At 32.6% G+C, this 26,027-nt stretch overlaps 1 protein-coding gene and 1 long non-coding RNA gene across 6 annotated transcripts in view; one reads left to right on the top strand and one right to left on the bottom strand.

The window, feature by feature from the left end:
* The window catches only part of LOC118682291 (uncharacterized), a 79,294-nt gene that overhangs the window by 42,553 nt on the left and 10,714 nt on the right, over positions 1 to 26,027 (top strand). The window contains exon 1 of one of the 4 annotated variants that reach the window (XR_011395518.1): positions 14,304 to 14,964. The exons of 2 other annotated variants lie outside the window; for them this stretch is intronic. This is a non-coding gene — a long non-coding RNA (uncharacterized lncRNA). Of the gene's footprint in view, positions 1 to 14,303; positions 14,965 to 26,027 lie in introns of those variants that run through there. One more of the 4 variants, XR_004978042.2, reaches the window with a different exon arrangement.
* On the bottom strand, positions 1,990 to 25,591 carry nrv2 (nervana 2). 2 transcript variants are annotated; one of them, XM_014247243.3, is made up of 7 exons: positions 18,570 to 18,736; positions 13,792 to 14,178; positions 7,493 to 7,633; positions 7,314 to 7,433; positions 6,932 to 7,224; positions 6,699 to 6,867; positions 1,990 to 5,012 (listed from the first exon to the last, which is right to left on the bottom strand). In XM_014247243.3, exons 2-7 carry the CDS (start codon positions 13,928 to 13,930, stop codon positions 4,909 to 4,911), a joined length of 966 nt encoding a protein of 321 aa, XP_014102718.1. In that variant the 5' UTR covers positions 13,931 to 14,178; positions 18,570 to 18,736; the 3' UTR covers positions 1,990 to 4,908. The 2 variants fall into 2 exon arrangements, with proteins under 2 accessions (XP_014102718.1, XP_014102717.1); XM_014247242.3 differs by lacking the exons at positions 13,792 to 14,178; positions 18,570 to 18,736 and adding an exon at positions 25,016 to 25,591.

The raw sequence follows: 26,027 nt of genomic DNA, 5'->3' as shown, positions 1-26,027 counted from the left end.
GGTCTTTTGAAATATTCCAAAAAATGTGTATTTTCTTTCAATCTGCTTTTCCACAGCGCGTATCGAAGTGTTTATCGGTAAAATCACTAGTGGTGTTTTCTCTTTTAGAAAAAAAAACTACTTTTCTTTGTTACAGTTTTTGAATATTCAAGACTGGTCTAATCCTTTAATTATCAGTAAAAAATAGAATTAGAAATATTCGAAAAAAATCGTATCGTAGCCAATCTGTTTTCCACAGTGTGTTACGAAATGAGGGTCACATAAAAAACTCTACTTATTTGTAAACATATTTGAAAATCCGAGACTTGTCTAACCCCTTAATTATCAGCAAAAAATGAGCTATGAAATATTCAAGAAAATATCTACTAACGATCTAACTTTTTTATAACAAAGTAACGAGCAGCAAAAACGGTAAAACCGTTAGTGTCCTCTTCTGAAACTCTCTGTGAAAAACTATGCTCCAAAAACATTTTTATCAGGAATTTATTTACTTTTTGTCAACAAAAATCCAATTAGAGCGATATAATTCTTTTATGAAGGTTTGTCATTTTTGCCGACACATTCAAGTGATCAGAAAATGTAGTACTTAAAAATCTTCAATAATTGTGTGGCGACAAGTGTGTTTTTTTTTTACAAATTTATGAGTGCCTGCAATTGATTACATTTATCTCAACTATTATGCTAGATATTGCATGTTTCATATAACGGGTTTTCCAATAAGGATGATATCATTTCTAAGTGTCGCATCGGCCATTTTTAATATGTCATGATCTGTAATTTTTTTTTCATTGTATTCAGTAATGTTTGCAATTTCAACATGGAAAGATATACGCAAGAAAAATTTTTACAAATTATTAAATTTTATTATTAAAATAATCGTTCTCCAATTGCAAATTTTCTTGCGCTTTTGCAATTTTATGCTCATTATGGTTATGGTGAGTGTTGCTAAACTGACAGTTTGGTGTCGTTTTTGGTCTGGTTGAAACATCGGTCCGTACTTCTTTCGAAATGAAGCTGGTGACAGCGTTACTGTCAATGGAGAGCGGTATAGATCGATGATAACCAACTTTTTATGGCCGCAATTGGAAGAAGTTGATCTTGACAACATCTGGTTCCAACAAGACGGGGCTTCGTGCCGTACGAATTTTTATTATTGCGAGAAAAGTTTGGAGATTCGATAATTTCAAGAAATCGTGATATTGAATGGTCTCCAATAAGTTGTGATTTAACACCATTAGACTGCTTCTTGTGGGGTTATTTGAAGTTTTTGGTCTTTAGCAATAAACCAGACTCTCTTTAAGCTTTCGAAGTCAATATTGAACATGCTGTTCATGACATACGACTTGATTTAGTGGAAAAAGTATTCGAAAATTGAGTTCATCGAGTTCGTTCCTGCAAAAGAAATCGTTGAGTCGTGAATGGTGTTATATTCAGAACTTAATTGTATCGATTGTATTTCACACTAAATAAAAAACATTTGAATTTACTTAACAATTAGTGTGTGTTTTTTTTTTAATCATATCATTCTTATTGGGAAACCCTTTTGTATAGTATTTTTTTGTTAATAGTGTCGTATCCAAACGCAACCTCGCATGGCTCACAATTATGTGCAGATACGACTCTTGGCTGTTATTGTCATAACCAGTGTGAGCTGCTTACGTCGTTGGTGATTTTTATCTTGTTGCCGGTTATAGGTACTCCATATTGATTTCGTTTTCGATCCGAGCGTATCTTATCAATATCAGCGATTAGCGAAATTAATGGGTTGCGTAAAAGAAACAAAAATTTTATAATAATATACGAATATCAAAATAAATTAAACAAACAATTACCTCGACTTTTTTATGCTCACTGTTTGCTTCATTTTTTTTTTTTTTTTTGTAAAATTTACAATTCATATGTGTATGTGTGTGTGCGTGTGTATGTTTTTTTAGTTAGTGTAGATAAATGTTTGTCACCTTGACATTTTTAGTGCATGAAGGAGATACGTTTATTGTTGTTGGTCTTCAATGGTTTTATTCGTTTTCTTTACAGTTTTTTAATATTATTTATAACTGTTTAAATTACAGTAGTTGCTTGTCAATGAGTTACTTCAATTATTATTATTTTACTTTTTGTTTATTTTGGATTGAACTACTTGTACATTGCTAGGTGTATGATTCTTTGCCACTAAGTTATTTGTTGTTGTTCTCATTTTGTTGTTATGTGTGTTGGCTTGTAGAACGAGTTGTGTGGCGGGTGATAGTTTCCTATAGCGTTATTTATTATATTTAATTTTAAAACTAAGCAAATTAATTATTAGTTTACAATAACAAAAACATGATGCATTGACATTACCGTTGGATACATTTATTTTTACTTTTTCGCAAGTGTTTTAGTGAAAATTCTTTTGATTTTGAGTTTGAATACAACTCTTAAATAGAAAATGCATAATATACATACATTGAAAAATATTTCATTCATCATAAAATTTTTTAAAATGGGCTTTCCTAAATTTTTGACTGTGATTGTAAAAATTTTTCGGGATCCCGAAATTTTTCAAAACTTAATTCCCGGTTTTTTCAGCACTGAAATTGTTTTATAAAAAAAATTTTAAAGTTTAAGACTTACAAATATCGGAATCCTGAAAATTATCATCAATGAATCTTAAATTTTGTCTATTTTCATTACTGACATTGTTACTTAGAACGACTTTTATTTTTCGAAAAATTTCCAAAACCCAAATGTAGTATTTTCTCTTCACTGAAAATATTATAAATTTTATTACATTTTAAGGAGAACTTATATTAGGCTTTAGCGCTAACTAATATCGGGATCTTGAAAATTTTAAAAAACCTAAGTTTTGTCTCTTTTCTTCACTGAATTTATTATATATGATTGAATAATTTTTGAATTTTTAGATGAACTAATAATGGGCTATAGTGCTAAATAATATCGGGATCCCGAAAATTTTTAAACCCTGAATATCGCTCTTTCTTATCACTCAAATTATTATATAGTACAATATTTTAGTTTTTGGGATTAACTCATATCGGGATCCCGAAATTCGAATTTAAATTTTTTTGTCAAACCTGAGTTTTTGTTTTGAATTATATAATAGCGAAAGTTCTTTAAAAATCCTGATTTAAACAATTGGCGAAATCCGCTATAACAAGCTGTCAAATGCCCCAAATATAATTTATTCGCTAAAAACATTAATTTCGAGACTCCTGTTAAAGTTTTAATTTCCACCTTTAGTGGGCGACTCCTTCAAAGCTTGGGCTTGACCCTCTTTCGTTGAGCTCAAACAGTTAAAAGTATGAATAAAATTTGAAAAGTTATTTCAAATACGCTGTTGGCTATATAAGAGTTTAAAAATTGAAGATCAAACTTATTTCGAAATTCTGAAATTGAGATTTTTTGTAATTCCGAAATGAGTTTTATTTAATTACGTTTTCAAAGTAGTTTTTCGAAAAAAATATCGGTTTATTTTTATATATAACATATTTAAAAACTATGGCAAATACATGAAAATGTTGAAAAACACAAATATTTTCCAAAATTATTACTAGCAGGTCTCCCATAACAGTATAATGAAAAAGTCATTATTCTAATGCAGTTTTTTCACTTTGAAATTCTCGTTATTTTGTTATATAATATATTTCTGACAAATTAAATACTTTTCTCGCATGCCATTTTCAATGTACTTAGCATACTTTTATGCGTTAAACTACAGCAAATACCATATGAATAAATAAAGATCAGCTTAATTTCGAGTTTTTAAAATACTTATTAACATTTTTTTTTTATTCATGAAGTGGTTTATTTTTATCGTTCTAAAATTTTCAGGATTTTTTTCGAAAACAAAAAATTTGTTTATTTTCGTAAATATTTTGAAAACATGTCAAAAAACCAAATATCGAAATACATAAATATTTTCGAAAACAATTATATGCAGGACTATTATGACGGTATTTTAAAAAACGTTAATTTTATTTTTTTTATTCTGAAATTCCCGTTATTTTTTCAGACAAATTAAATATTTTTCTCGCATGTAATTTATTTTTGCTTTAATATTCAGCATACTTTTATGCGTTATACTATAGCAACTCCTCGGTATATGAATGGCAGTTATCTTAAAATACATGATTATACACACATATGTATGTATGTATGTAAGCAACATTTATGGGTAGTTGTATTAAAATATGCTTTGTTTATGCTTTTTTATGTTTGTAGCTTCCAGTTCCATATCTATATTTTCGATTATGTACGATTTATCTAAACCAGGAAAAAGATTGTCAAATATTTGCACAGTTGTAGCATATACATACTTTGTATACGTTTGTATATACATTTGTATAATTCTCTGCTTGGTGCTTTACTGTTGCAAAGTGTTTTAAAATACATACATTTGGTATTATTTAATGGTTATTTTTCTATAATTCGCTCACGTTTTTCTTTTCAACTTACACATAGTTACATATACATATTCATATGTATATTTATATATAATATATATATTATCAGCTTAAAAGTTAATCAAAGACAACATACAAACTAACAGAAAAGAAATGATTAAATTAAATGAAAAAAAAAAAATTATCAAGAAATTTACATAACTATAGAACCCAACAATTGTCTCGTAATTCTTTATACTAAATGGTACATACATATATCTGTATACATATGATTGTGGGATTGTGTTTGTTGGTTTTTTCATTAGCGTGTAATCGTTCGACTGCATAGCTCCTTGGTATTTATAAATTTGTGTTGATTTCATTTTTTTGTTAAGATGTATGCTTGTATATATGTGTATACAATATAGCTGAAAAAATCTATGCTACTCGTTGGTGGCATAAGCGTTAGCCGACGCTCTTCAATGCTTTAAATGTTGTTGTAAATGTCGAACATTTTTCCCACACTCTGTTAATCGATCAGCAACTCGAAGTGCACGGAGCCTAGTCGTTCCTTGCGATCGTGCAAAATGTTGCGTGCCCAAGCCTTGCATTCGATATTGATGATGATGCCGCCTAGAAAATTAATGAGTGTTTAAATTATGGTATGAAATTTGGCACTTGAAAGGTCTACAATAATTTATAGTTATTAGAAAATGTTTAACAAACAGTCAACAGGCGTCTATAAGCAGCAGTAACGGTCGATAGTTGCGTTTTGGTCGGACTTGAAAGCCACTGGGATAGACTTCGTTTACAATTAGTTAACAAACAAGGAAGAACATGACATTCGGTCATACAGTAGCTATAATACCCTTTACAGGCGCTGAAGAAATCTCGTCAAGTAAAATAGTATTCCACAAAAGGACTTGATTTTGATCGTTCAGTTTCATATGTTATAGTAGTTCGTTCTGAACGGTTTGTACGGAGCACTGTCTTGGAGAATATTCCATGCAAAATTTCATGAAGAAATCTTGTTAACTAAAAAAGAATTTGATTTTGGTCGGTCAGTTTGTGTGGCATCTATATGCTATAGTTGTCCGATATCAATCCGATTTCAACAAATGAGCAGCTTCTTGATGAGAAAAGAACGTGTGCAAAATTCAAATCAGTTATCTGTAAAACTGAAGGGACGGACATGGCTTAATCGGCTCAGCTCGTCAAGCTGATAAATTACAGGAAAATATGTACAATATTTCTACTTTTCAGAGTATAAAAAGTGTCGAGGAACTCGCCTAGTGCTTGTAAAACTTATCGCCTGGAGTCCATCTTTTTAAAAAAAATATCACAGGCTGCAGTCCACCCAATATTCTTTTATAAACGAATTTGCAGGGACCTGATCCAATTAAATCTAACTTCAGTGGCGACTTTGAAGTCATTTTTTTGAACAACAAAGAAATAATTTATTGTCAAAACCCGAGAAAGTATGTTCCGATTTTCACACATAAACAGCTAATGATTACACTTCTTTTTATTTAAACTTTGGATCTTTAAAACCTCAAGTCCGTTGTTATATCAATGATAAATGGTGGGTATATAAACTTAGGGAATTCAGTACTTGATCTAATATATGTGTATTACCAGTGATATTATGTAAATATGGAATATGTTGTCTGGTTTCTCTTCTCATATATACTGAAATAAATCTTATAGAAGGAACTTAGAAAGCTCAAGCTATAAGCTTCCTGCAAAGAGTCTGCACATGTTTAAGGAAAATTTTTGTTATGGAAGTGTAAGAAAGCGCTTTCAGAAAATTTTTTTGGGATATTCGTAAAGTTTTCCAAGACTAAGAGCCAGTTCTCGATTCACTACAATCCTTATACATTATAAAACAGCTCTTAAAACATTAAATGGTCATATTTTTGAAATGTTAACTGAACTTTATGCGAGCACTTTATAAAAATATTCAATTATTGTGCCATGAGTCATGCTGAGTTTACATATTCAAAACCTCTGAATATAAAGTAGAACTGGGACCAGTGTAAAATAAAATATTATGTAGTTCTCCGAACAAAGCTGCCTCACGTTTTATCTTTCGGCTTGAACATCTTTCTCATCGATATTCGCAAGGCCTTGCCACTTAAATAAACAATCAGTCTTTTGTCACTCTGTCCAGAGTCTTCAATATTTTTTTTGATATCACCTATGTCTTCACGACGTTTCCCATCAAGCTAGATTTCAATATGATTACCCAAACCAATCGTAAAAATAAGTTACTACTATTTCCCAAATATCTCTTTCAACTATATAATAACAAAAACATACGCTTCGGTCGCTCGAAGTGCACAGCTACGAGTGGGCTAAGGTAACCCTCTGAATTCTGATAAGGATAGAAGTAGCCGGGGAAGCCACGAATTGGCAAGTAGTTGACTGAACCGATATTCTCCTGATCAGCTGGATTCTCGCCTTCGCATGAAACCCAAATGGTGTTTAACTAAAACAGGATACAATTATTATAGTCATTATAAATACTTCCAAAAAATATAAAAATTTAGAACCTTATGACTTTGCGATTTCTCCACTTCACCAATATAAGTTTTCAAGCTGGTTGGCATGTTATCGGGCAAATCTTTGGAGTCATTATAATACTCCGGTATCCAACCATAAATTTTATTCAATTTCAAGAAAACACATGGTGAACTCTTGTGATAACTGTAATTATTTTCCTTGGTGCAAGGATTCCATGTTTTAATGTCGACATCGCAAACTTGACCCTTTGGTGGCGGTTGATTGTAGTCACAATTGTAGATGTTCTGACCGCGACCAGGTGTTAGGCCAGGCACTTTGTAGACTGCAATTTAATAGTGTATAAATTGATTTGGTAATTATTATCGAAAAAATTTATTATTTAAAAGTGCTGCAAGGAAAGTTTTTACGCACCTGCTAAGAACTCATCCAACGAATCCGTCCAGTGTTTGTAGTTCTCATGTTGCGTACCCTTGTACCAAATCAATGTGCTCTCAACATTGTCCGATGGTGGCAGTGGACGGAATCCAAGACCTATTAGATATAGTTTATATAGTATCATATTTGAGTTTATGTGAAAAACTTCAATTTACCTGGATTTGTGCCGATTATGGAGCTATCCAATGTCCACTTTGGTATGCGTGGATCTAGTGTTTGAAAGAATACCCACATGCAAATGGCCACTAAGGCGGCCAATACGCCATAAAACGCTGTGTAGAAGATGCCGATCTTTGCTATAGAGAAGAGAAGAAAATTTTATATTTCGAATATAATGAGTATAAATAAAATTCTCTAAACTCTCTGGTTTTATACTCCACAGTACTTTTGGTTCAAATTTCGCATTAAAACTGATCTTGTCGTTCATTTGAATTTTACAAGCTTTTACAAATTGCCACTATTTAATTAACAATATTGACTTTGCCCCAGCTTTGCTAGCAAACATAATTGCTCGTTTCTACAGTTCCATTGTCCGCAAAAGGCTGGGCATTAATCAATGAATTGTACGAAGTCGATAGGGTTAAATGTATGATTCATTAAAGCTGCCCAGTCTCAGCTTCTGGTCTTCTGGGTAATAATCATAATTAAATTACTCTATGACACTCTTGTGTTACAGCTGATCTACGCGATCTCTAGATGTGACTAATTAAATTAAATACTTATTGCTTGTTAAACTGAGTAGAACGAAGTGAATGTATAATGTGGAAGTAAAATGTGAGAACTCTGTGTAATTGTTGAAGAAAATATGTTGAGAGAGTAAGTTTAAGTGAGCCTTGTCTTTAAAAGTGCCGTGTAAGAAACACTAAATGAGCAATTGCCAGACATACATATATAAGTGAGTAGAATATATATAGATAACCTCAAAGCACAGCCATTTACTGATCGAGATCTTGGTTTTCACAAGAAAATTTTGTTCAGCGATGAAACTCATTTTGGTTGAATGGGTGCGTAATAAACAGAGTTATCGCATTTGGAATGATGATAATCCACAAGCCATTGTTGAGACGCCGTTACATCCTCAAAAAGTTACTGTTTGGTTTGCTTTATGGGCAGCTGGAAACATTGGTTCACATTTCTTCAAAAATGAAGCCGGCCATAATGTTGCAGTCAATTGGGAATGGTATAGAACCATGATTAATCACTTTTTCGTGCCTGAATTGGCGGATGTTGATAAGGAGGACCTTTGGTTCCAACAAAATGGCGCTACATGCCATTTATATATTATAGGAAACGCTTTGAAAGGGAATATTCGGTGCGTTATTGCTGACATACGGCCGCAATTGCTACAAAAAGTGGACGAAAATTGGGATTCTGGCATTTATTCGAGCCAATCATTCCGAAAATCCAATCAGCCCAAAATCATTTTTAAAACATAATGGCGAACCCTTATCTTTATAATAAAGCAAAATTCTTGGCCATATATTCTTGAAAACCACATGTCTAAAAAACGCACTATCAAATATATGCTGCACACATTTATGAAAATAAATTTTATATATAAAAATGAGCGACTAAAAAATCACAGTAAAAATTTCCAACTGGGTCATATAATGAGTATCATCGTCAATAAATAACACAGCTATATATAGTGACTCAAACTGTTGATGCACATTCTCACTCATTTGTGGTCGTTTGCAGACGCTCACTTATTTGAGATGCAACGGCCATATATCACTCAAGCGAGAAAAAATTTACAGTGAAACATTACTCAAATACTAACACTCCTGTTCTCGGCCAAATTGTAATAAACAAACTGAATCGTACACAACTTAACCTCAATGAATATGATTCAGGCCAACAACACACAAACAACTACGCCAACGACAGTTGTCTCCGTCTAACCGGCATTGCAAGTGACGCATGCTGAAATATGACAAAAACAGAAACTGTGCTAAATTTGAAATGAAAGAAGAACACATGCAGTGTTTGGGGTGTTGGAGTGTGGAGTATGCAGTGAGGAAGCGAACGTAGTAGCTTCATATGCACTGAACTCAACTTAGACGCAGCGTTTGCGCTTGGCTTATTTCTGTGCTATTGACCGAGGAAGGCAGTGGAAATGAAGAAAAAACACTCACACTGCGAAACATACCGAAATGTTAACTGAATTGGAAACCAGTGCAGACCAACCACAACGTGTACCGTTAGCAAGAAGTTATGTTTGGTGTGGAGCTATATTTATGCACACACACATTAACACTTCTTTATTGCGCTATAATCAAAAAAAAAGTCTTGTATATCGACACAGGTAAACAAATAATCGAAAGTTAGAATGAAGTAAAAGAAAATTTTTGTGGAATGAGCAAATGTGAGTAAATGCCATCAAAGCGACATTAGCGCGTAAACAAATACTTTTGATAATAAATAATTGAATGAAAGATAAACACAAAATTTACACTGACAGTTGTCCACTGTGTACTGTTTACATTGCGCGTCGTTTGACAGCTACACACACACTTGTATGGCATATGCTTGAATGTACAGAAACATATGGTACGATACCTAAGCGCCGTGCATTCGGTAGCAGGTGCACTGCAGACTCACTTTTGCTGGCGTTTGAGCGCCAAAATGTGCAAGACAGTGCGTGATACAAAAAGCCAAGAAAAATCTCTAACACCTCTAGCAGACTCTTTCGTTGATCTCACAATATAAAATGCTCTCGCACTGCTCCCTGCTTTAGCTCAGTGGCTATTAGCAAAGCATAGTATAGTTTCATATTGGCTTTTTCCGCTTTCTAAACACATCGATGGCAGATATTTATGGCTTTTAACGTTTGGTATTTTTAGAAGATGCCAGCAAATGCAAAATAAAAACATAAGTCAGAATGCAAGATGATGTGTGAGTGCATAAAATATCAGAAATATGCGATATTTAGTGAGTAGGGAATTATAAAATTATATAATGTTCATAAAATAAAGGTATTTTAACTGTATTTTAATATAGTCTTTAAGATAGATATCTTCCCACGTAGATGACATTTTCTTGTTAATTATAATACTATTTTGAAGCAAAATTTTAATTCAAGTTTAAATAATCAAATATGTAATGCATTCTATTACCTTCTAAGCTTTATTAAATGCCGAGAAATTGCAGATCCCTAAATTTTTAAAACCAAAACTGATCTATTAAAATTTCCATTCGAATTCGAATACTTTAATAACCGGTGATACATTTTGAAAAATTCCCTTGACCGCTTAGTCGATCTCCATGACAACCTCCTAAAAAAGATGTCTGGCGTTGGAGAAGATCTTTCTGCTTAAAATTATCTCAAACCCAAAAGCTAAGAAGATCATGTGAAAATTCAAAATCCATCGGTCCAACCGCTTTGGAGAAATTTTCATCAACTGCTCTGCAAACTGCGTTTAAAGGTCTGGGTGCCGATTACATTAAGTTAAAAAATTCTTACAAATACGCTCTCCGAAATTATTTGCCAAATTAACTTAAAATTTTCCGAGAATATGCTCAAATATGTATATTAGGGTGGGACGAAAAAAAAATTTATTTTTGCTTATCCTGAGGGTAAAATTTGTAGATTATAAAAAAATTAAATTTGTGTTCTAAAAGCTTTGGAGAGAGAGGAAAATTTTTGTGGTCATTATTGGAGTGTTAAAAAAAGTCTTAAACGACAACATGCTGTCCTTAAGTGTTAAAATAAATTTTGAGTCAAAAACCGTCAAATTCGATAATTTTGATATAAATGTGAAGAGTTTAAACCAAAAAAAATTTGAACTCGAAATTTACTTTAAAAGTGGGTAGGCCGCCTCTAGATGTTAAAATTTTTTTTCCAAAAATTTTCGTTTTTATAATCTGGAACTTATACCCTCAGGCTACGCAAAAATATATATTTTTTTCGCACCACCCTAATGTATATGTATATCCGATGTGTAAATAGGAAAGTCGGTTTTTTGAAATTTACAAGTGGATATAACACCTTAAAAAAGATATCTTCCCGAAAATATGACAATTTCAAGTCAAATACCATTTTCAAATAAATTTTCAATTCAAGTTAAAAATATTAAATATAGGATATGAATAGTAGTTTAATGAAGAACCAATCTTCCTTAAAAGATGATAATACCACCTTATTTTCTTATAAGTTTTGAAACTAAGCCTGATGAATTTTTTACTTAAATCTGAACACCGATTTCTTTATTATCAAAGCAGCTAAAAAACAAAAAAAAATACCATAGCTTCGGCTGCACCGATGTCGTAATACCCTTCAAAAATATAAAATATTCCATACAAGAACTTAATTTGGATCGGTTAATTTGTATGCCAGCAATATGCTATAGTGGTCCGATATGAACAATTTATTTGGATATTGTATCGCTACTTTGAACAATAATATATATATATAGACAGACAGAAGAGGAACTGGCGGACATAGGGACAGGGACTTGGCTAAATCTTTTTAAGTGTTACAAACATCGTGATAAACTTGATATACCCTGTTCAAGGTATAATAACTCCGATATCTTAGGAGCGATAATCATTCTAAGTTATTTTTGAAGTTTAGATTAAATGAGCTTGTTCATTGGAAAATCGAAATATTTTAAAGAATCATTCCTAAAAAAATTGACAGAGTTGGGAGACAGGCAAAAAAATGTACAGAAATAATTAGTTGACTCCCTAAAAGTATGCAGTAATATATTATTTATTATTAAACCTGAATATTTAATATCTTATATAACCTAAAATATTTAATATCTTATATAAAGTAAAATAGTGAGTATGGAAAAAAGTAAAACAATATTCAATAGAAATCGGTTGCGGTCTTTACTGCCAGCAGACAAAATATTTTAAACTACAAAAATATAAACTTCAAATAATAGTGATTTCAGGTTTCAATTGCGTCCTTTTCGAACAAAATCTCATAACTCCAAGTATTTGCTAAAACAAATGCTGCATGAAGGTTTCTAAGCTTAGTTTTCTAAATTTCATTTCTCATGATAAAAGCGACATTTGCGCCGTTTAAGTGGCCCTTATTGTGTTTTATTATACATAGTAATTCTCGGTTTGCCTTGCGAGTGCACAACAGCTATTAGAAAACATTTAGTTGAAGTTAGCTGTGAAGTATGCTCAGCTCTGTGCGTCTCTAATTGATCATTCCATTTATTTGTCATGCGGGGAATTCTCCACACGTTTATATATATGAACTGAGAAATAATTACATTTTTCAGCAGAAGTAATTAGTTTTCAACAAGTTAATGGTGAAATGCACGTGTCAGCTGTGGTTTTTTATTTCAATAGTACGACTTTTTATTAACACAATCACGATTATTCCAACTTTAATGTAAATTTTAATATTTCTATCGCCTAATTGCCAAAGCTTTTAAGCTCCAATAATTATCTTCACTTTCTTTCGTTTTTGTGCCAAGTTGTGCCAATACATATGTAATTATGAATATATACATATATGCAGTGGAAACAAATATTTTTGGCATTTTATATAGCAACTAATGATCATTTAATGTCTTGCTGTAAATACTGATTGCATCATTTCGGCAACACTATAATGAAAATGATTTTGTTCAGCTGCGAAGTTCGAGGTGAAAATTTCATGTGCTTTTGTATTTATTTTTAACCAAATATGGTTTCTTTAATAAACTGACGCAAATGTAAATTACGTAAAAGGTTTGACGAATTTGCAAATTTTCTATTTTCACTATGCTCATAGATATAGGCATACCGTGAATTCGTCCCACAGGATGAAATGGTCTAAAAGATATACTACTTGTGTGTTTTGAGATACCTACTTGAAGCAACTCTATGCGCTGTCACATTCTAGCATGATTGTGACTGAATTTTTGGTCAAACACCAAACGCAAGTCACCGTATTAACCAGATTTGGTTCCCTGCAAAAAAATACGCTTCGGAGAATGAATAACGCCTTCTCTGAGACCATATGAACGATTTTAAGTAGCATTATGAAAGCAATGGTGCTTGTCCTTACTTAGTGGGAACTTCCGACCTTTGCTGTGAGTAATTGAATCTGATAAAATCTCTTGTTTCCTTCGAACTAACTACGGAGCATATTTATTTACTTAAAATCGTTTTTCAACAAATTTTTAAGAACAAAAATCAAGTAGAACAATAAACCGAATGTTATTAAGAACGATTGTAAGAGCAAGGGTCTGTGTTCTTACTGATTGGGAACCCCAACCACACTAAATATCTTATATTTTGTTTATTTTAGTTGTTTCAAAAAATATTTTAAAGGCTTCAGTACTTATTTGACCGAAACAGCTCTTCATAGACTTCGAACCGTGGACGTTTTTTTTACTTTATATGGGGTTTTATTGAACTATCAATCAAATAGGTTCTGTGGTAAGTTTTCTATATATTAAGTACTCTAACTCTAGTTAAAAGTTTAGTTGTATTGTTTGTCAAAACTTACCCCATGAGGCGCGATCACGTCCCATTACCGTACCCTCCGCTGAATTGTAGATAAATCTACCCATTTTAAAGGGCTCCGCTTTACGCTCGTGGAAATCTATATCCATATTGGACATTTCCATAGGTTTTGACTTAGACATTTTTGAATTGTGTTTAACTTGACGCTATTAGGTATATGTTTACAAAGCACACCTGGAATAGCGAGCTTGAAGCTCGTCTTTTGTGATGTCTTAGCAATTTTTTGCGCGCACAAACACAGAAACACTTTTACGATGTAACACAATTTCGATACTTTTCAATATTGCATATATATTTATGTACGCTTTTCCTTTCAGCACAAGCGTTCGTTTTATTTATAAATCCAATGACTTATGCAAGTCTGCGTCTCCTATTTCAGTCAATGAAGCACGTAAATTAATAAGAAAAAAAAAAAAGTAATTATCACAAATATGCCATTGCATTAGTTTAAGCAACGGATTATTCCTAATATTTCCGCGATGGCAGTTGGGTCGACCGAAGGCTACACACGCCAGGAAGCTGAATAGTCAGCTAATGTTCTTTAAGAATCAGAACGCGTCGCTTTTAGCGGTTGTAAACTCTGACAACAACACAAACACACGGCAAATTATTGTAGTGACATTTATTTTTACACTTTTTTGTAATACCACACATCTACATATATATGTACATCTAAATATATATGTATATAAGCGGTGTCTACCGAACTAGTCGCTGGTCGCATTGTCGTGTGCACGCGCCGATACTACGGAACTGGCCTTCTGGCGCGTTTTGCGGAATTATTATCGGCGGTCAAGTGATGTCGGCCGCCAGTAGTGGATCTAGAAATAATCCTGTTGTAAAAATTAGTGTGACGTTCCCGTACAACTGCGTCAGCGTATGTGTCGGTGTGCTTTTGAATATTTTTGGCCGTGAATTTGTTTAACAATTGCACTTTTAAGAAAACAGCATTGAACATTTGAACGTGTGCACTTTGAAAAATGCAATGCAAGAGGAAGTGGCGAATACACGCTGCCGAAAATGCAATAAAACGAATACTGTGCGCGGTGTGTGTTGTAAATTGTTGTGAGTACGCTAAGAAAATAGTGTAGTGATATAAATATTTGGCGTTTCGAATTTGGCCGCGATATTGCGTACTCAATGAAAAATTGGAAAAGTTTGTGGGGGTTTATTTTTACAGAGAGCTTACATGTTAAGATTCATATTTATAAATATATATATATTATTTTATTATTTAGTGTGTATAGCGTCTACCAATAGGGATGATGTGATTTTGACAGCTCGCAGCCATGTTTGTTTACGTATTTGTGTCAAATTTTGTCAGTGTCAGTATGTTCAGCAAGGTTTCCCCTTGTATTACGTTTCACTTTGGTACAATTGTCTAAGCTTCTTACACAAATTCACGTTCTCAACGGACCATCTCTATTTCTCACAAGACGGTGCGCCGACTTATGTTTCACGTCTAAACATAAACACATTGTGCATGATCCAGTCAAAAGGCCACCAAGATCATGCGATTTAACGCCTCTTGATTATTTTCTCTGAGGGTATGCAAAATCAAAGGATTACGCCAAGCAACCAGCAACGCTCGAGGAGCTCGAACACTACATTCAGCGCACTATAGCCGAAATGCTGGAATAGTAATCGAAAATTGGCGTAAACGGGTGGTGATATGCAAACGGAGCCATGGTGGCCATTGGACCGACATTTTGTTCAAATCATAAATGGCATACAATTATCTGCATAAAAAAAAAAAAATAAAAACTGATACCAGTTTTTAAGTGTTTTATTTCATTTAAACATCTCATCGTTCTTGTTGGTAGACCCTTTATACCATATTCGTAAGTTATGTTATTATTCGTTTTGTTATAATTTTTTCGTTACTAAATATGATATTTTTAGTGGTGTTCATTTACGAAAAAATATTTATTTATTTATTTATTTTATTATTCTCATATTATTTTATTTATAAAAGTTTTTCTTTATTTTTATAAATTTTTTTAATGGTTCGAAATTAATTTTTTTTATAAATTTTTTTGCGACTCAATATTTTTCTATTTTTTTGTTATCTAAAGCTTATTTACTTATAAATGTATTTTATAAAAGTTTTTTATTTATGAAAAAATGGTTTAATATTTTTTTTATTTATTTTATATTTAACTTAATTAGAAATATTTTTTCTATCATGTATGTCATATATATTTTTTTTCTTTTTAACTAATTTTTTTTTCACTATTTTTAGTTTGTGATCAAACGGTTGCTAATATTATTATTTTTAATAGATTTTATATATTTTTATACAGATATTTTATATTTTGTATTTATATATATTAGATATTATTTATTTTAGCAGTTTTATGACTTCATATTTAAAATATTGTTATTTATATCTTTTTCTTAGAATTTTATTTTTTATTTTTTTTTACTTTGTTTTTATTGTTATTTAAATTTTGCTTAATTTTTTAAAAACAATAATTTTTTATATATTTTACTTTTTTTAATATGTATACGTTTTATATATATGTTTTTAATTATGTAGATATTTTTATCCAAGCATTTTTATAACTTTTTATTTACTTTTTTATAACAAATAAAGTCGTCAAATCATTTACATTTTTAAATGTCTATCACTTCGAATTTTATTTAATATTGTAAAATAATTTAATAGAAATTGAAAAATTATTTTTTTGATTGGTAACTGGAATTTGTTTACTTTTGTGATATTATTTTTAAGTTGTTATTAATGGGTTGCTTCATATCATTATTGTTTTTTGTATTTTTGTTTCAGATTTTATATGTTTTCTTTATTTTTTTTCTTTTATTTTACACATTTTTTACTTACACATTTTTGTAACATTATATTTATTTTTCCTCAACCATATTTTAATAAAAATTGCAAAAAAAAAAAATTATTATCAGAGAATTTTATTCTTTCATATATTTTCTCTACTGCTAAATAAATGGTATTTTATGGACATGTTAAATTAATTTATTTGGTTTTCGGACCTTCGATTTTTTATAGTTTAGCAAATGAATTTTTATAACCCGAACAGAGTATATTAAGTTTACCACGAAGTTTGTAACACCTCAAAAGAATCGTCGGAGACACTATGAAATACAATATATTTACTATATAAATGAAAGGCATGACGAGCTGACTTGATTTAGCCATGTCCGTCCGTCTGTACATTTACGAAACAGTCCGTCAGTTCTTGAGTTATCGATCGGAAAATTCCCAATTGACATTTTCTCTCCAAGACGCTAATTATTTTTTTTGATACCGATATCGGAGCACTATAGCATATATCGGCCATACATTCGTAATCAAGTGCTTATATGGAAAACTTTTTCATTTGACGAGATATTTTTTCGAAATTTAGCATGGATTATTATTGAAAACATTGGTGTAATCACCGAAGAAATTGTTCAGATCGAATAACTATAGCTTACAGCTGCCTTACAAGCTGAGTGATCGTTACCAAGTTCTTGTAAGCAATATTTTGTATTTGTGAAGGGTATTAAAGCTTTGGTGCAACCGAAGTCAACGATTTTTCTTGTTTCACTTTTCTAAGATTTTAATTAAACAAGTTTTTGATTTCAAAAAAATCCTCCTGAGTTAAATTTAAAAAAAAAATTTGTTGTTCTATAAAAATTTGTGATGTTAAACAAGTTGTCCCAAAGGTTGTGGTATATTTTAATGAAAAATAATTTTTTTATTTGTTATTTAAAGGAGAAACTTTGAATGCTCACTGACACCTTTTAAAACTAAGTTAAAAATCCTGCCTTCAAGGGATATGTTTTCGCTGTATATAGATTTTAACCCATTAATTTGATAGATTGGTTTTTGGCGCACGCTAATACATACATACATGTATACATATAATTAATTATTTTTGTTAGTAATAGAATAACAGAGCTTTTAACATATTTTTCTTAAAAATTTTTTTTTTATTTAAATGTAAATTTATATTGTTGGTATTATATTATTAATCATTTGTATCTACTTGTAGTTACATTTGTCAAGTTTTTTGTTATTATTTTACTGTTTTTAATTATTTTCGCGAGCTGTGTATATATATATATATGTTTTTTTTTTTTGTTGTTTTTTAAATGCTCCTTTTTCTTGCTTCTCGTATTTTTTCTACATTTTGACTAACATTTTGATATTTTAAATTTTGGTTTTTTCAAATTCGCATATCTTACTGAATTTTTTTAATTTTACTAAAATTCTATTCTATCTATGCAAATTGCCAAATATTATCACGTCTAACGGGCGTTATCACAAAATGTGCACAGTCTAATCACGCTCTTTGCAGTCGCATTCAAGTCTTAAACTCTGGCTTGCGAGCAAACATACTTGTACATATACTTTTGTCTCTAGCCTATGCTAGCGAAGTTTATAAGTAAGTGGCTTGAAGAACGACATGAGAGAGCGCTCGAAATGATACAACCACACCTTTTTTCTTTGAAGTTTTTAATTCACGTTCGAACGAACAAACGAGGTTTTGGGTGTGTGTAAGAGAGCTGTCACTGCTAGTTGGCTAGCATATTTTAAGCTGAATCACAGAAACCGATGAAATATACAAATTGTTGGAACGCGTGCAAAAGGCATCAGTTTTTTTTAGATTTTTAACAAATATAAATATATTGTAGCGCCAAACTTTTTACTTAAACACTTGTAATATTTGGTATATTTTCCAGCATATATATATATATGTATATATATTTGTATATTTTTGAAATTATGAATCAACACACTACCGTTGTCGCACCAACTCAACTCACTAAGCCAACTCTCCCGTAAGGTAAAAGACACACTGAAAAACGTGTCGTCGTCTACAACTCGCTAAGGCGGCAAAGCAGTTGAACAAGCAGCTGCTCTGCGCTGTTTTTTATTTTTGTTTGCTTGTATTTGTATTATTTAGCTATTGAATGATGACGAATGAAGAAACAAGCTTAGAGTGTAGCTTGCGTGCGCGTCTCAAAACATAAACGCGCTCAACTGGACTGAAACTTGTCTATACTCTTGACTGTACGCCGACTGTGTAGCCGTGTGCCGTGATAGTGGCATGACCGAGAGTCAGACCACGTTAAAAAGCAACCAAGCAACCGGTCAACCCAGACAACAAGCCTAGCTAAGCAACCAACCAACCAGTCAACCAAGCGATCAACAAAACTCAAAACACACTCAAATGGCTTGAGCGCGCGTTTGAGAGCTCGAGTGTAAAGAATGTACGCAAAAGTAGGGGACCCACCCTGGAATGTGTGCGCTATTGGCGCTAAAAGTGCGCTCAGTGTGAGAGCGCAATTTAACATTTGTTTTGATTTGCGGCGACAATAACTTCAAATAATTTTTGTTTTTCACCCTAAGCACGGTATATTAAGTTTGACATGAAGTTGGTAACACGCTATAAAATATGTAGTATATGTATTGTATAAATTATCGGCATGATGAGCTGAATCGATTTAGCCATGAACGTCTGTTTCTCCGTACGTCTGTCTGTATATACGCGAACTAGTCCCTCGGTTTTTGAGATATCGATTTGAAATTTGTCACACGTTCTTTTCTCTTCAAGAATCTGCTCATTGGTTGGAAACGCCGATATCGGACCACTATAGCATGTAGCTGACATACAAACTGAACGATCAAGTTCAAGTCCCTGTATGGAAAACTTTTTTTATTTCAGAAGATATCTTCACGAAATTTGGCACAGATTGTTTTCTAAAGCAACGCTACAATGTTTGAATAAATTTTCCTGATCGGACTACTATATAGCTATATAGTTGATATACAAATATAATTATATGGAAACTTTTTTATTAGCGAAGGGTATTCCAGCTGCGGTCCAACCGAAGTTAACGGTTTACTCGTTTTGTAATAAAATTTTTTATATTTTTATTAATGTACTTTGTGGTGCCGCAATGCCGAGCTATGTTATGCTATATGTAAATTTGTAGTACATAAATATTTGACGGCGGTTGGAAGCAAATGAAGCATAGATATTTATGTATCTATGTATACAAGTATTTAACCAGAAGTTGAGTTACTAAATATTTCTGTATACGTATGTATGTACAGTTGTATGCGTGAAGCGCTACATCTTCATTTCGCATTCAAGGAAAAATCAGGGCAACAACAAAAAGCATAAAAATAAATATTGTACCATAACATGCAGCTACTCAAAGAAGTAGAACACTTTACACATACATATGCATATACATACACACATACCAGCGTATGTAAGCACATGGTCGGGTCACTTGCTTGCCTGCCTGTCTGTATGCCTATCAACCACTAACTTTTGCTGTTACTGCTGCAAACTGTTTTGTTGTTGCCTCAATTCAGCGCAACATTTTAGTGCTTGACTCCACTTGCCATCTTCGTGATTCTGCACACAGACACATACTTGCATACATATGTACATACATGCATATATATATATATATATGTATTACATACATTTAGCATGGTTTTTGTTCCAGTCAGCATCGCATTGACCCCAATATGACGATGAACATGCCAACAAAGACTTACAGCAACGCAAACACAACCACAGACATATATACATACATATACATATATAAATATACATATTTTGATGTATATGTATATGCATTCATTTTTGCTCGTGTGCCAAAATAACTCTACTACAACAGTAAAAAAGCAGCAAAGCAAAATAAAGTGTCATCGACAGCAACAATTGCTCTGGTGGTGTTTGTTGCATTCGCTGTGCGTTTCGTCGGCGTCCACTGCAGACGAAGAAGTTGTGATGCAGTCATTCGCACATTTACGCCACCAAATCATTTACCTATACATATATAACTGATTACTAGGGTGAGTTGCTTTGGTTTCCATAAACGGAAAAAAGTATGTTATTAGACCAGGGTAGATGATATTTGACAGGTAAAAAAAATCAAAGTAGGGCGAAACTTATTGGAAAAGATAGATAAAACAACACAAATGAAAGCAAAATAATTTATCTATTGCGTCGCGCAGAGAAAAAGAAGGTGTGTGTTTGAATTTTTAAGAGCTAAAAACGGTTTATCTTAATTTACGGCCAAATTATGAATCCCATGAAAAAAGTTATACGGCAAAGATGTAGGTAATGAAAAAATCTACAACTTTTGTAATAACACATTTATCTTACACTTTTTGAGGTTACATTGTTACATGTAAAAATTAAAATAATCCAATATTTGGTTTCTATTTTCATATGTCAAAAATTTTTTTCTTTCACGAAAGTTTGTGTAAACTAACATTTTTAAATCACAAATATGCTTCAATTTTTATTTTGACTAAATATCGAAAAAACCTTTAGTTTTCATTTGAAAATTCGAACTTCAAAATATATATTTTTTTTATTTTGTGGGATTTATGTTCTTTGAAATCTTAGGAAATTAAGATTTCTTTCTATGGTGGTTACCTCTTACTGCTAATTTAAAATTTTGTGTGCCATGGATTTGCTTTATGTATGTGAGTATGTACATACATACATATATATAAATATAATAGAAAACGAGATATGACTTTCTCCTTTAATACTGCGACGAAAAGTCGTCATCAGCTGGAAGATTTTGAGAGTAAAAAATTCATTAATCGAAATCTTCTTCTGACATTGTATCATTGCAAAAACAACATAAATATGCAGATATTTCGACAATTTCTTGACCCTAACATTATTGAAATTATACGAAGTTAAAGGGCAGATTTTTGTAGAGAATTTTTTTAACACATAGTAATACGCTCTGGATTGTGCATGGTGGTGCTCTCCCCAGCTTTTGTTTTTAATGAGAATATAAGTATGAGCATCAGCACGACGCATTCTTTTTTTATGTGCTGAGGAATTCGACTAGCTCATCCCCTGGTTTTACAACTATATGCCGAAAATCGGGCTAGATCTCTTCTATCGAAAACTGTTATAAGCATAATGCGCAATTTTCTAACATTAACTTTGGCCATTATAATATTGTAGGTTTAGTAAAAGGAAATCCATCATCCTTACAAAGATACAAATAAAAGGTTTAATTTAGCATAGTTAAAATGATCTGATTTAGTTCAAATATTCCTGGCACACACTAGGACACTTGATTTTCACAAGCCTCTTTTGAAATGAATTTATTTATTATTATTCACCTCGAACAGGAACAGGTCCGAACTATAAGGTGGATTCATCAGAAGCTCCCAACTGAGCTCTCGGAGCTTTTGGCGAGTCACTATTGTTGTGTGTGGTCTGGCGTTGTCCTGATGAAGCACAATTCTTCTACCATGGGTCAAAACTGGCCGCTTCTGGGCGATTGCTTCCCTTACACGATCCGAGTGTTGACAGCACAGATCGCAATTAACAGTTTGGTCGTAGGGGAATAACTCACAGTAGATGATTACCTGCCAGTCTCAATCAGCACATAGCAAAACTTTTTTGAGCATCAAACCACGGCTTGCTTAAAAATTTAAAACTTCGACTTTATGAAAATCAAATTAAAGAAGAAACAATATTACTTTCTTATTAATGCAATATGAGTATTTCTTCCAAGATCATAATTTTCCCGCCGTCTTGCATTCTTTTCTTAGAATATAAATATTAGAAACGATATCTAAAAAACATTTCACCCACCCTAGTGTAAAAGTATGTCGCTATTTGAGTTTTTGTTTTAACGCAACAAAATATGTCATTTGCAAAAAAATTTGCAGAGTAGAGCGTGGAATGCTCTCTTCATGCCTACCACTTAAGTACTTCAAACACAAAACCATCAAGCCGTTTATGGGAGACACGATTGATCATTTCCATAATAAACAATAGGAAGAGGCATAACAATGAATCAACAATTAAGCACACATACATACGTACCTGTAAGCATGTTTTGTGTACCTGGTGGCTCTGGCAAATTTTACGCGCCCATTCTTTATTACTTTATCACTCAATCTGTGGCTCACATACGCTCATTCGTTACGCTACTCCAGCATTTGAGCGCAAACTGAGTTTCTTCCTGTTTTCCGCATGCGGATTGGTGCACACATACATCTAAATGAGTGCATTGCAGGAAACTGCTATTAAGGGTTGTATGTCTCTGGTCGTTGCTCGGGTAAAATCGTTCACACACACAAAAACACAAACACTAGTTGTACTAAACCACTTCAAGCATACACAGCAGACTGGTGTGTATCTGCGAAACCGAAACACAGTTATGCAGTTCAGGTGTGCGGGGAGTGTTGGTGAACACATTCGAAATATGTACCAATACTCGCAGAGTTTCTAGTATACACATAGTTCAATGCACTTAACTCTGCGTGTGTTAAGCACCACTGTATATGCACTGAGAAAAAAATTTGCTGAGCTAGCAAAAAGAGTTGCAGTATGTGCGAAAAATAATGATTGACGAAATTCTGCAAATTTTGTATTTTCTCACAGGTAGTGTGACACAACAATTTTCTTTTTTATCAATTACCACTTTTTATGAAAATTTTTGAAATTTAATATGTAAATAACTATATAGAAGCGAATATTAATAAAGCCATTTCTAATAAAATTTTTTTCATATTTCGTTAGGTTAAACCGCCAAAAATAATAAATTAAAATTTTAAATCGTTATCTTTAACAGTTTTTGAGTAACAGGCTTCTAAACTGTAGCCACTCAGTTTAATCAGTTTACTATTAAACGCGTTTTTCTCAAAATACTTTGAATTTGCTGTTGCTGCAGTGATTACTCTGAAACAAATATTTCGATCACTATCAAATTTTTTGATCTTATCAAAAATTAAACGCCGCCATTTTGTAAATTTTTGATTTTTTCACCATCGTAAGTCATTGTTAGGACAATACCATATCTTCTAGTAGATATTTTTTTTAGTTTTCATGGACGGGGAAGGTCGGAATCCATGCAGTTTCTTTTTTAGCATTGTTGGAAATCACGTGTAACTTTAAAAATATTTTCTTTTTTTTAACGCAATTTTAAACTTATCCCATTTGGCATAGGAACTCAAATTCGCATAAAATAGTATAAAAACGGCAAATAAGTAATTCTAGCACTTGAAAATATAGAAAAATGGGTCCCCACTTTCCATCCTTGATAAGCTCATTGATTCACAGTTAGTTCTAATATGGTGGATACCACTACTGTGAATAACGTTTGTTCAGGCAAGCTTATCAATTATTATTTCGGATTTATTCAGGTCAAGTTTATAGCTATATCGACAAGTGCCAGAATTAATACTGGTAAGGGTCGAAAATCGTTTAAAAGTTGTACCAAAAGTATATTAAGCTGAAAGCTTGTCAAGAAGTCTATTGTTGAACTTCGATTTTATAAAAAAAATTAGTAATATCAAGATAATACTGAGTAATAGTGAATATATGTTTTAGCTAAGTATATAGAAGAGAGAGCGCATCACAAGTCATTGCGGTATCAGAAACATATAGTGGACTGAGTTAGTTCTTTTTTCATCGGGTTTTTGCCAAACGTTAAATTGCGGAACACATTAGATATACAAGAAGAAAGTACTTCTACTCATATATTCCCCGCAAAATGGCTAGTCAATGTTATATGTTTATGTTGACTTCACGAAGCAGGCTGAAAAGTTCAAACCTTAGTTGTAGAAGCACATATATCTGGCAAAATTCGTAAGTATGATACAACGGTTAGAGTGACATTCCAACTTTTCGATAAATTTTTCAATATGCGATTGAATCTTGCTTCAAAATATTATGCCTCACCATCAGCAATTACTTTTCAGCCACCATTCTCTTGAGATTTAAGAAGAAGGTTAAAATCTGGAAAATCGCATTTATGAAATTTCACTATAGTTTCATTCAGGTATTACTTTGCACAGAGCTTTCGCTTATTCAAATATTCATAAACGGTATGCTCAACACACTCTTTTGGGACCATAGATTCAATTATTTTGATATCGTTAACATTTTTTCAACAAAAATTCGTATTAAATGCTTATTAAGCACTACGAATTTACAATACGACACCATACGTTTCAAAGTTACAAAAATGGTTACGATTATACTTCTACAACTGCTCTATAAGGTTAAGGTCCTGGTGAGACCCATAGCAATATTTAGAAAAATCTAGACTAGAATACCCTTTTAACACTGTGTTGTAAGCAGATTTTGTAACGGTTTATACTTTAACTCTTTCAACACAACCTACAAATGTTGCCAGCTAAGCAGTATAGTTCATACTCTCAGATTATTTCAACTACTCACCCCAACTATCCACTGTACGGCCACAGTAGGACTTTTCTTCGGGATCATAGAGCATCTGTTTCCATGAACGCGACTTCGGGCGCTCTGGTGGACGCGAGTAGTAATGCTGGAAAGCGTCGATCGATTCTTCAGCAGCAGTCGGCATACTGATGTATAAATATAATAGTTATTCTTGCTTAAAGAGTGTAGTTATCCTTAAGAACTTAATATATCCTTTGCGATATCCTTTAAGGTTAGGGCTCAGCACGTTTTTCTTTATCTTATCACTCACGCGATTTTTTTTCACGATTTTTACATATATCCTGCAAGGATAATGATGCAACTCGATATAAATTGCAGTTTTCAAAACCGTACTCACAGCGCAACGATTATGTAAGTGTTTGACGAACAAAAGCACTTACAAATTAACACTGACAATTCAGAAATCACAAAACCAGATCACAATGAGCAAGTTAACTGCCTATTCAAACTTATTGCGGCAACTCAAGACACATTACCGTACGTTTGCCGACATCCGCCACAGTCTCGCCAGTGCGTGTTTCTTAGGACTCCACGCTTAAACGAATGATCACCGCATCCCAGGCTGGATTCAATCTACAGCCTCAATCTGTATTCTATTCATCCAATCAAAAATAAAATCTCTTGTTGCTCGGTGATTACGTGTGATTACCGCCACCGCTGTCACCGGTGACACTTTGCGTTCGCTGCGTTGGCGTTGACTGCGCTATGCACGGGAATTGTGGAGCTGAAGGAAATACGGTGGGACGCTCAAGACTACCCAGCACTCCATTGACTTGTATGGCTGAATACGGTTTTAGGGCTGTGGGTCGAGCTAGACGCCACGGTCGTGCTGCAATCAGCGTTAAAATACATAAATATACTATATATTATATATACTTACATATATATATTTTTTTCCTGCCACACACTCACTTGTGTTAAAATTACTTTTTTTATCGCGCTTCAACAAAAGTTAAAGTGCCATTAAACTAATATACAATTTGTATATGAC

This window comes from Bactrocera oleae, chromosome 3, assembly GCF_042242935.1.
Source record: "Bactrocera oleae isolate idBacOlea1 chromosome 3, idBacOlea1, whole genome shotgun sequence".
In the NCBI taxonomy this organism is placed as follows: domain Eukaryota; kingdom Metazoa; phylum Arthropoda; class Insecta; order Diptera; family Tephritidae; genus Bactrocera; species Bactrocera oleae.
Note: the sequence above shows the minus strand (reverse complement) of the source record. Positions and strands in the feature narration are given on the sequence as shown.